We start from the raw sequence: 12,678 nt of genomic DNA on the forward strand, positions 1-12,678 counted from the left end.
ACTGAGATGTTTAGCATGTCTAGCACTTTTTGTATGTTTGTGAATGCGGGTAGACTACCATTATTCAACAAAGACAAGGTAAATATTTATTTTCATTCTCTGTCCCCTTTACCTGTAAAAATTCTAGCTTTTATTTTTCTCCTTTCTTTCTTTCTTTTTTTACACCATTCCAGCATCTACAGCATATTCATGGCGAGAACCAGTTAATCCATACAGAAGTTTTATTCAGAAGATGATCCATAAACAGTTTGCGGGAGGGACAATTTAGCATCTGCCTAACTTGCATGTTTTTGGTCTGTGGGTGGAAACCGGAGTATCTTTTATTTTTAAGAACATAGTATAAATTACGCTCTCAGACATGCATGATGTGTAGCTAAATATGTTGTTCTCAATTGAAATCTGGTTAATCAGCCTCATAAGTTTGAAACTTTGCTTTAAATTGAAAAAAAAAAATACAAAAACAACAATATTCTGAGAACCAAACATTTCTACACTTTTTTTTTGCCATTTTACATGTAATTATTGTTGTTATTGCTATTATTATAAATACTTAAATAAAGTGGTGTCACTTGGCTGTATTGAATCAGTTTGTCTCATGTTCACACAGCAGAGTCACCACTGATCTAGCTCATCACATTATATATCAACATGTTCCACTAAATTTTTTTTAAATTTTTAAATAATTACCTTACATGTTTAAGTTATTCAGTTTATCTTTTACTGCTGCCTGCTTTTCACTAAAACCTTAAATGAAACTACTTCAAAGGCCCAGTAGAGGGCAGAAATTGATTAGATTTACTATACAGCTCTCGTACATTAAGACCACAGATTTCTCAAACAAGTTTGTTTTTGTAAAAGAAAAAAACATTTCACTCCATATATGAAATTGTCTGATGACAAATTATTTATAACTTTAATTGGCAAAAACATTTCATTTGCACAGGGTTTGTTCAATGAGATAAAAAAAACTCAAAAGTGCAACTTATTTCTAATGAAGAGAAAATATGCCACCCAATCATGTTAAATAAATAAATAAATAACATTCGAGACGGAGCACAAAGTTATGGAGAAAGCAATTTGGCTACATTAACAATGACTTGTTACAGTAAAATCAACAAATGAGTTGAAATCATTGTGTAATATCTGTATCTTCAACTCTTTGTATCTGTGAAGGTTCTTGAAATGTGATGCAGATGGGCCGCATTATATTCTTAAAGGTTTCTTCTCCACTTTCCCTTGTTTGCAACACCTAGAATACGAAGTCTTTACGGCATAAAAACATTAGGTCGCACTGGCAATAAATAATGCAACTACAGCACTGTGAATGCTATTGTTTTGTGCTCATAACCACATGGTAATTTTTAAAGTCTAGTGTGCTATAGCTGCACCATAATACACGTGTAGCTTTTATATAATAACAAATAACAAAAGATTAAATATAAAGCATACAGCCATGTGAATCTATAGATTACACTGAAGCACTTCAATACATATAGCTTACAGTACCATACATTACGTATATACATATATGCATCTTTCAACAGAACAAAACATGCACAACATTTTCACCTTTGACAAATCACAACTGAATTGATTGATTGATTTTATAATATTTTACCTCACCACAAAATTGACCCGTATATGTGTATAGTAGCCTACATATAGTACGCAAATTGACTCTATTGACTAAGCTACTTCAGTTTGTCTGCGGTATATCAGACTTATGCATGATCACTTTTTTATAACTTGCAGCAGACGGTGAAAAATCAAGGAGTAATGGTTTAGTTAGTTGACAGTAGATTCAATAACTACATATGTAGTTTAGGACGTCAATAATCTATTTCCAGCAAAACACACACTATAAAAAGTGAAAAAGTAAAAGAATTACTTCAATAACACCCTAAAAATTATGTTTTTAGTGTTAAGTTTTTTTTACTTAAACATATAAATTGATACAACTTAATATTTTTAGGTGTTACCAATTGAAGTCATTTGGTCAAGTTGATAAGTTGCTGAACCTTTCATTTTTTTCTAGTGTATGTTTTGCCGGAAATAGATTATTGGAGACCTTAACTACTTAAAATTACTTCAATTGGTAACACTAAGTTTTTGCAACTTAAAATTTCACTTTAGGTGAAAATGTAAGTTGATAAAATTCTATGTTTTAAGTGTTACCAATTCAGACTGAGCTATTCGTGTCCATGGCATGAAATTCAGCTTTTTTGTGTCACTCGCACTAATTTTTATAAATAGTTTTTCGTGTCTGTGGCACGACTTTCTTTTTCGTCTAATTTTATGTACCGTTTTCTCATAGTTTTTTCCTATTTTCTTACCATTGTCGCTTGGTGTTAGAATCACTTTCTGTAACATTTTTAGACATCCTAATACAAACCCCAACTCCAGGTGAGAATAGTTTTAAAAGCGGAAGAAAAACATGTAGAAACCAATACATAAAATTACATCCTAACCCAAACCCAAAGTGTAACCCCATCCCCAAGTGACAATGATTTAAAAATAGGGGGAAAAATGAGAAAACAATACATAAAATGACACGAAAAAGACGTTCGTGCTCAAGGCACGAAAAAAAGCTGAATTTTATGCCATGGACACAAATAAATTAATACAATTTTTCATGAATATAACACAACTTTTCGTTAGATCATGATGTACCAATTGAAGTATTTTTTTAAGTTGATCCAACTTTTTACTGTAGCTAGGTCCACTGAAAGCATTTAACCTCAGTCTTTATGATCAGACAGCAGCTGCAGGCTGTCCGTCATTGTGCCCGTTCACAATCATTCCTCTCAAAGATCGAGTCCTGAAGGACCCATCAGGGTAAATGGTGTCTGGTTTGTGTTCACAGCGAAAGAACATAAGGAACCCATTCCTGTAGTTCTGGTTCATCCAGCCGTAGAGCAACGGATTGACAAACGTCGAGCACATAGCCACGATGTGAAACAACGTATAAATGAGTTTGTACTCTCTGAACTTCAGAATCAAGTCGAGATCACTCGCCAACTGGAACAAATGGAAAGGAAGCCAGCAAACGGCAAAGACAACAACTACCATTGCCAGCATCTTAGTGGTTTTCTTGCGACGGGCGATACTATCGTTGCGGTTGCAGGGGCTGATGTGGTTTTTCAGTTTGATCCAGATGCACACATAAGCATAGCTGATGATCGTCAGCGGTACCATGTACTGTAGGACGAGCATCGATAGACTGTATATAACCGCATCTCGGTTGGTGCCATTGGGCCACTTCTCAGAGCAGACCGCTATACGCAAGCCAATGTACGGGATCTCCTCGCGCCTATATTCCCGAAAGATAGCCAATGGTCCAGCCAATATGGCAGCGAACGTCCAAATCAGACCAATGATGATGAAACTAGTGCATTTATTGAGCCGTTGGCCGAGATGAAAGACAATACACCTGTAGCGCTCCAGAGCAATGACTGTCAAAGTGAGAATGGAGACATGTACGCTCAGAGCTTGGCTGAAAGGCACCATATGACACATCACTTCTCCAAACTTCCATTCATCCAACAGCGTGTAGACCAGCGTGAATGGTAAACACAGAGTGTCCATCATCAGGTCTGCCAAGGCCAGGTTTGCGATGAAGTAGTTGGTGACCGTGCGCATGTTTCTGTACAGTACGATCATGTAAATGACCAGGCTGTTACCCACAAGTCCCAGCAGAATTATGAGGGAATATGCTAAGATAAGTAAAACTTGAACGCCCAGGTGCTTGGTGATGTCATTCGCAAAAGTGGGCTTGTAAGGATCGATGGTATCGTTGCCCACACCGTCCTCGTGCCAGATGGTGGCACGGTTTCCACCATGAATCGCATCATCAGTCACATTGGCTGCGTATGATTGGCCCATGTTAAAATGTATACCTTCAGTCTGTCCAAACCAGCATGAAACTGTTGAGAAGAAGAGAAAATGTTAAGTTAATTTACCAAAAGGACTAAAAATTAAGGTTCTTAAGAGTGATGCCACAACTTTTTTTGTAAAAGAACCATTTACTTATTTCATTTAAACATAAATGTTCTGTAGATTTTAAAGACATTTTTAAAAAACAAAAAATGTGTTGCATCTTCTTGCAAAACAATGTCTATAAATATAAAGACCCAAAAAGTGCTCGAACTGATTTTTTGCCAGGTAAGAGATGTTCTCAGGGCAACATATTGAATTGACCCAAGGACAACGTTTTTGTGAATAAAACCTTAACCCACCCCACAAACCCCAACCCTAACCATAACCAAACCCTAAAATCAAAGGGACAAGTGAAAAACAATTGTCTAGAAGCAGCTAATCCTGGTTGTAAGCTTAAACTTTAAACAAACTGTAAACTTATTTCTGAAATCTGATTGGTTGATTGAAATGTTGTCCAAGGGTCAGGACATCAACCACCCAAAAAGTGTTTAGTTTCAAAGCAGCTTACTGGAAAACATTGCCATACAATGACTTCAATTCCATTGGTGCTGTTCCATTTAAAGATAAAGGAAATAATGCCTTCATATATTTGGCTGTAAACCAAAGCCAACAGTTAACTCCATAAGGTCTTAGTAAAAACAAATCTTGGGAGGTACCAGACTCAGATGGGGGGGAGCTCTCCTCTTTCTATACATTGTCAAGTTTAAGATATGTTTTGAACAATGACAAGACTAAAGGTGAGTCATTTATATTTAACATCATAGATTAATGAAATTATAAATAGGCCTTATTCACCCTGCCGCCATGTTAATTCCAAACCGAGGCTTTGATAGGTGGACGTTTAGAGCGTGCGCTTTAAACCTATTGTTTTGTTGGCCAATTAAAAATTTCTAATGTTTTAAGGAAGCTTACTTTTCTTTAAAACACTAATATAGTTCTATAAGTACATATCTCCAATTTGTATAGATTACAAAAAATGCAAGGCCTGAATATGTAAAAAAAATCTCTTATGTTTTTAAGCACATGTAGTATATGATTCCTGTGTACAGGTCCAAACTTAAAAAAAGCAAACCAGAAAAGAAATTAATTAGATTGTGGACGAATGAAAGTATACAACAACAAGAAAGCTTGTTTTACTTGGACAAATTTGTACTAATTTGAACTATAGTTTTAAATGACTACATCAACTTCTGTAGAGCCTTTAAAAGAGATTAAAGTTTATCCACACAATAAACCATACGTTACTTAGGGTATTAAAGAAGTTATAAATTCGAGGAAAGTAGCATTTAGGGATATTGCCGTACTTAAACAAACAGAAAGAGAGTTAAAAATTAAACTAAAAGAAACAAAAGAAGTTCATAGGAGGCGTTTGGAAGAAGCTTTTAAGACTAACAACACAAAAAAGGTTTGTAATACTATGAAAACAATGACTGGTTTGTCATCTTCAAACAAATCTACTGTGATTGATAATGAATTCGGGAATTTTTGGGAATGAACTAAATGCATTTTTTTTTACCAGATTTGAATCAGTAGTTACTCATTTCAAATGCAGTGAAATAATAGATCATTCGGCTTTATCATCATCAGAAAAAATTCTAAAAACGTTTCAGTGTATTAATACGAAAAAATCATCTGGCCCAGATGGATGTTGTGCAGGTCACAGGTTAAAGAAGTGTGCACACGAATTGGCTCCAATGTGGCAATCAGTATTTCAAGCTTCAGTTGATACACATACATTATTAAAGACAGCATATATAAAACCATTACCTAAAATTTCATGTCATAGAGAATTTAAAGATTTTAGACCAATAGCCCTTACTTCAGTAATTGTGAAATGTCTTGAAAAATTGTTTCTTCAGCACTTAGTTAGGATGGTTAAAAATAGACTTGATCCCTGGCAGTTTGCCTTTAAGAAAGGTTGTAGTACCGAAGATGCAGTTGCTGCATATCATCTAAGTGGCGGCCGGTGACTTCTTTTTCGAGGGCGCATGATGCGAAGTTTATATTTTAAAGTATTTTGAGGATACTGTGTTTAATATATCTATGATGCATGATGAGAACAGTCCTGAGTTTAATCAACATGGTGTACTTTGGTTGAATGGTGTAAGAAAAATGATCTTGTTATTAACACAAGTAAAACAGAAGAAATTATATTTGGGTCTACATCTGATAATACAACTGCAATGCCTGTTTTTATCCGCAATAGACCAATCAGACAGGTTAAAACATATAAGTACTTATGAGTAATGATTGACAATGTGATATCATGGATTATCATATTGATGCTATTTGTAAAAGAACGAAGCAGAGAATCTTTTTTTCTTCATGGTCTTAAGCCATTGGGAGTAAGAAAACAGATCCTTCTAATGTTCTTTATGTCTGTGATAATGAGTTTACTGTAATACTGCAACTGCATTTGGTATGGAAGTTTGTCTGTGAAGTTAAAAACAAGGCTGTTCAATATTAAAAAGATCGTAGGTCAGCCCCTTGAGAAGCAATATGAGTCAGCATAATATTATAATAATCTGATAAGACTGGCTAATAATAAAGTTTCAGATTCTAATCATGTTCCGTACAATGAATTTAAATTACTAACATCAAACCGGAGATATAAAGTCCCAAGATTTAATAAAGTTAAGCTGAAAAATTATTTTGTGCATCAGGCAATACTAGATTTGAATAAGAAGCTTAACCAAAAGTCAAAATCAAGAGTACTATAAATGTGATGTAATTGTAGAAGGGTAAGAGGGTGTAATGTATTATGTGTCTTGTTTTTGTGTGTTATTGTCCAAAGAATGTTCATTGTTGTAAACATGGATACTGTGACGCAAGACAAATTTCAGACTCATCTGACAATAAAGTACTATATCAAGTCAATCCCATGTTATTAAGTCAATGTTCATGTCTTGAAAAAAAGAATAGAGAAAATACATGATGTTATACAAACTGGAGAAATATACTTAGTTGTTGTCATAAAATATTGTACTGGCATTTTAAAGAAAAGTAAACATGCTTACAACATGAGAAATTAGTGATTAGCCAACAGGCTAATATCCAAAACAGATATTATGTATACAATGCGCTTTTCTCATCTCAAATGTGATCATATGTCCCTTTCAAATGAACAATTCATGTTTTTTTTTTTTTCGGTTATTTGCCCCGTGCAAATTTGTAAAATGATGTAGGCACAGATGTTTTGATGGCTGAATGACCAGCATCCAGATCTAACACAAAAGGATTTAAAGTGTCACAGCCTCGGCTTGAAATCAACAAGGCGGCAGACTGAAAAAGGCATGTAGACCCCAGTGAGTATAACAAATATAGCAATTGAAGTTAAAACAACTTGGTTTTGTAAGTCAATTCAACCTCCTATTTCAAGTTTTGGCTTAAAAAAGTTGACATAACTTTAAAAATTAAGTTAAACAATTTCAGCTTGATTTTATAAGTTAAAGTAACATAAAAATATATGTTGAGTTGATAAAAATGCTGCTTATTTTTTTTACAGTTTATGATTGCAAGCTTTTAGTACTTTTTAGTTTTTTTTAGAGTGTTCCTTGTAATGCATTGTAAGTTACTTTGGATGAAAGTGTCTGTCGAATATGTAAATGTAGCATAATGTAAAAGATTACATTCTTGGCATGATGGCTTTCTCATACAAAATGTGAATAATGCGGCCCTTCAGACAGTATTTATGCTCTCAGTTGGAGTTGAAGTGAATAATACTGCGCACACAATTAATGAGACTGCGTTCTTGCTTAAATATGCTGCACATGCACCTACAAAACACTATATTGTATTTCATGTGTTAGATTATGATATTGCTAAAATAAAAATGATCCTTTGTCGAGTTGCATATTTTATCTTTTGGTAACACTTTACAATAAGGTTAATTAGTTAACATTAGTTAATGTATTAACTGACATGAACAAACCACGAGCAATACATTTAATTAATCTTTTTTTAATGTTAGTTAATAGAAAAAAAATCAAATGTTCATTTTAGTTCACAGTGCATTAACTAATGTTAACAAGATATTAATAAAGTATAAGTAATTGTTGAAATTAACATTAACAAAGATAAATAAATGCTGTATAAGTGCAGTTCATTATTAGTTCATGTAACTAATGTTAACTAATGTTAAAGGAGCCATGGCATGAAAATCTGACTTTTTTCATGTGTAAGTGTTATAATTGGGTCCCCAGTGCTTCTATCAACCTAGAAAATGTGTAAAAGATCAACCCAGTAACTTAGTTTTGGTAAACCATTCTCTGCAAGCATGTGAAAAAATAGCTCATTGAAATTTGGCTCTCCTTATGATGTCACAAGGAGCTCTTATTATAATAATACCGCCCCTTAATCTTCATATCCAACCGCAGCACTGGCATTTAGTGCAGAGAGAAAAAGAGAGAGAGAAAATAATTTCAACAAACCACCATCATTGTGATCAGTGTTTGAATTTCATCAGATCATTTGCATTTTAAAGGAAACACCCAAAAACTTATTTTTGCTCATATAAAGTGGCAATTTTAACATGTTATAATAAATTATCTATGTGCTATTTTGAGCTAAAACTTCACATATGTGCTCTGGGGACACCAAAGATTTATTTTACATCTTAAAAAAGTCTTGTGACATGGCCCCTTTAACTCATGAACCTTATTGTAAAGTGTTACCCATCTTTTTAACCAAGATAAGATTCTGTTGTGTTAACACAAATGCAGCCTTCTTAATAATTTGTTTTCATGTTCAATTACCGTAATTAAAAAGATAACTGCCCATTACAAAAGGCTTTTAATGCTTGACCATCACCATGATTTTGCCACTGGAATATTGAACAATATTTAATTAAAGGTTAACATGGCTCTTTCCAGCTCATATGAGATGGATCGAGCTTCATTAAAAACCAATTCCAGGCTACACGATGCAAGACAACACAAAACTGTAATGCTAAGAACGATTCGGCTCATAAGTGCATTTAGAAGTGACTGTATTGCCATTTAAGCTGATTATATGACATATATTTCGCCTATAGGGGAAAAAGGAAATTGCCATTGAAGAGCATGGTCATTTAAAAATGTAAAACAAAGCACAAAACAAACAAGGTCTTCCCTTCCCAAAAAAATGACTGTGCTTTTGTAAGATAAGCCTATACTCCATCTTTGGGGTGCATTGAGTTTCAAGGTAAACCAGTTGTGGCACTGCTTTTGGCCGATGGGTATATTTTTATTGTTTTTGAGGAAAAATATTGCCTTCATTTGTTACTAAGCGCTATATCTACCTTCAGAAGTACATTAAAGCTGCTAAGAGAGGCACAGATTCAATGAGTTTGGGTACAAACACATTTTATCATCCTTGGCTGTCTTGTAATATTCAACAAGAAAAAAAAATGCTTTATGCATCACAAAATGATATAGTGAAAAGTATCTGTTTTATCCACTTATCTGTTTTACAAAGACAAACTGTACTCTTAAAAAAATTGTGCAATGCTAAATTGTATTTAATTAGACCAAAAACATTAAAAAGTAATGAATCGGCTTGATTCTGATTCGTGTTGACTTAAAGAGAGACCAAATGTTAAATGAATACATCGTTCTTCTAATATGTGCTGTGACATTTCTGTTTATCTCCTCACACTATAAACACACTTATTATATGTGTCCTCAGGCACAGATATATATGCACAATCCCATTCACCGAAAGGTCATATCCTTCAAGACACTTGATCTTTTCTTTCAATGTGTCCATGACTATGCATTGATAATGACAGTTCCTTTATCTCTTTTAATAAGTCAGAGTATAAAAACATTTCTTTCTTCTTATTCTGGTTGGCATAGGGGTGTAGAAATGTCAAATGTACTTGTTTTCATTAATGAATATATTTATATTAAGAGGGTTGTAATTGCTATTTCTGATAATTAGAGGTTTACATCCCCCATCGTCCTTAACTGCACCCCTACATGCTTTATGGTGTGTCCTAGAGACATTTTCTGTTTCAATCACCCTGTGAGACAGAAGAGTACCTGGAAAATTGCATACTTAGATGATAACATAGAAACCACTTCAGTACAAATTGCCACAGCGTTTTGTCATTTCTCCTCCCTGTGTCTCTCTGGCTGTGATGAGGAATCAACATTAAAAACTGAATACAGGGGCTGATGATTGTTCCCTCAAAATGATTCAGCTGTTCAGCCCGTCTGATGTTCTGCTGGGTAATGCAGCTCCATCACATGGAGAGCTCTTCAATGCACCGTTTATCATTATGAATGCTATTCTTTGGTACAAATCTGTGTAGCAGATGTTCACACAACTGTGCTACAGTATGTATTGTTACCACAATACAAAAAGATGCATGGAGGAAGCAACATAAAACATGCAGCACATGTCGTATGTAATGTAAAACTATGAATTGTAAAAGCATTCTGCATAAATTATCAGCCGACAGTTGGAAACCAGGGATGGGAATTCTCCATTTCAATTCATAACTTGTAACCTGACCACACCCCACAGGTTTAATCCTTTAAAATGGAATAACAGGATAAGAAATTGATAGCAATGCACTGCAGAAAATACACATTTCACGGTGCACTTGTACAAATGTTACTTGTAAACTACAAGTCTCATTAGACATTGTTATTATTTGATCGTTTTTATCAAAACCATTGTTTCACCAAAGCATTTTAATTTATACCAAAAATCCCAAAATGTTTTATTTTTTTAATATTTTTGTAAAATGTTGCTTAAAGGGATGGTTCACAACTTTACCCCAAAATGAAAATTCTGTCATGTTCTCATCCTCGTGAATGAATGTCTTTTTTTCTGATAAACACCAAATCAGATATTGTGATAAATGATGCACACACACAGCTGATTGTAACCATTGACTTCCACAGTAGGAAAAACAAATACAATGGAATTCAATATGTGCTTACCATCATTTATCAAAATATCTTCTTCATCATTTATCACAATACTTCCATAATTTATTTTCCTACTATAGTAGTCAATGGTTACCATCAGCTGTGTGCTTATCATCATTTATCAAAATACCTTGTTTGTCATCATCAAAATAAAACTCATAGGCTACAGGTAAATAACAAAATGAGGACGAGTAATGATGACAGAATTTTCATTTTTGGGTGAACTATCCCTTTTATAAAATGTACTTTATTTAAAATAAATATTTAAAACAAATAACACCCTAGTGTTTGATTTATTTCAACCCATGATTAGTATATAATGTTCCTGAAAATGCAGCATGCTGTAAGTACGGAGGTAAAATTCAAACGCACCCTGTTTGTTACCTTCTGTACTGGAAATTAGATTAAAATTATCAATGACCTTCTGAGTGTTGCGCGACTGTTACAGACACCTTATACTAGGCTTTTATTTTATTAAACACACATATTATTTTAACATCGTTAATCGTTTAAAGTAAGACAGCAAGCTGCTCACCTTACGCCCGCGTGTTCATGCTTGTCATAAATGATGCTGGCTATGAAGTTCCGCGCGGCAGGTTCACGCTATTGTCCGCGCGCGTGCATAATCAACATCTTCAGACGCAAGAATTTCCTGATGAGTAGCCTACAATATATATAAAATATATGAGGAAAGTAATGCACTTTGCTGCTAAAGCAAACCAAGAGCTACATCATATTCATGCAAGTGAAGTTCAGGTGCACGAGTGGATGTGCTGGAAGCACGCGGGTGTGGGAGGAACCAATGTAACGCTTTTCAATAACGCATGCAGACAGTAAATCAATGAGAAATCACTGTGTTGTGTATTGGGATCTGTGCTGTGTTGACAGTTAAGGACATGCATCTATTTCAGCAATGCATATAGTGGACTTCCTTTATTTATTATAACATCCTTCTGGCACTAACATAGGAAGAGTAAGCATAGGAAATCTCCCAAAACTTTCGATAATTAAGAGTCAAATAGACATTATTGTTTTAAGTGTATAAATAACAGCAGATTTGTGGATGGGTGGATGGATCAGGTGCTGTGTATTTGCTGAGGTTATGACCCGTCACTGAGGTCTTAACCACACCTGAGACACCTGAGTGAGTTTGTATAAATTTGTGTCTCAGAAGTGTGTTGATGGATATGACGGTGATGTGTATACTTATCTGTTTAGACCGATGAGGAGCTCATAAAGTTTAAATGCCATTTTACAGAATAATCATCAAAGAAGATCTTGTGAAGATATAAATCAGCAATGTCAGATCATGCTTTTTTGATCAACAGTAATATTTTTACACGTTTTATTAGAAACTACAATATTTGTGACTCAGTCTGTAAAATCTCATTTTAAGATTATAGGAGCATCAAAGTTTGATCACTCATTGAGTTTGCATTGATTTCAATCTTTAACCATACTCAGTCAATATTAAAGATATCAAGGTTATATTTTCACAAAATGTTCTTACATGTTGGATGATTTCATGCAAAAACCAGTAACTTACACGAAATGACTTAAGCTGGGTTGCACAAAATTATTTTTTATTGTTTTTTAGACTGTCTGTCTGGCTGTTTAATGTGATGTTTATATATTTCACAGCTACATAGATTTTTAGATAACAGTACTGTCATAAACATCATTGCGCCTTGCATATAAGTCTATTTGAGTTCTAAAACGTCCGTATACAGGAGTAATCTTTTATATGTCCTAAGTTAGTTGTTGATAGAAAAAATACATCTGAATTTATCTGAATTATATATATATATATATATATCCTCCTGAG

The 12,678-nt window shown here is 34.2% G+C and overlaps 1 protein-coding gene across 1 annotated transcript; it reads right to left on the bottom strand.

Moving 5' to 3' along the window:
- Positions 1-912: 912 nt before the first annotated feature.
- Positions 913-11,614, bottom strand: npy7r (neuropeptide Y receptor Y7). Its single transcript, XM_065249110.2, has 2 exons — positions 11,389-11,614; positions 913-3,923 (listed from the first exon to the last, which is right to left on the bottom strand). Exon 2 carries the CDS (start codon positions 3,880-3,882, stop codon positions 2,752-2,754), a length of 1,131 nt encoding a protein of 376 aa, XP_065105182.2. The 5' UTR covers positions 3,883-3,923; positions 11,389-11,614; the 3' UTR covers positions 913-2,751.
- Between the last annotated feature and the right edge of the window lie 1,064 nt (positions 11,615-12,678).

Source organism: Paramisgurnus dabryanus, chromosome 16 (assembly GCF_030506205.2).
Source record: "Paramisgurnus dabryanus chromosome 16, PD_genome_1.1, whole genome shotgun sequence".
Taxonomy (NCBI): Eukaryota; Metazoa; Chordata; class Actinopteri; order Cypriniformes; family Cobitidae; genus Paramisgurnus; species Paramisgurnus dabryanus.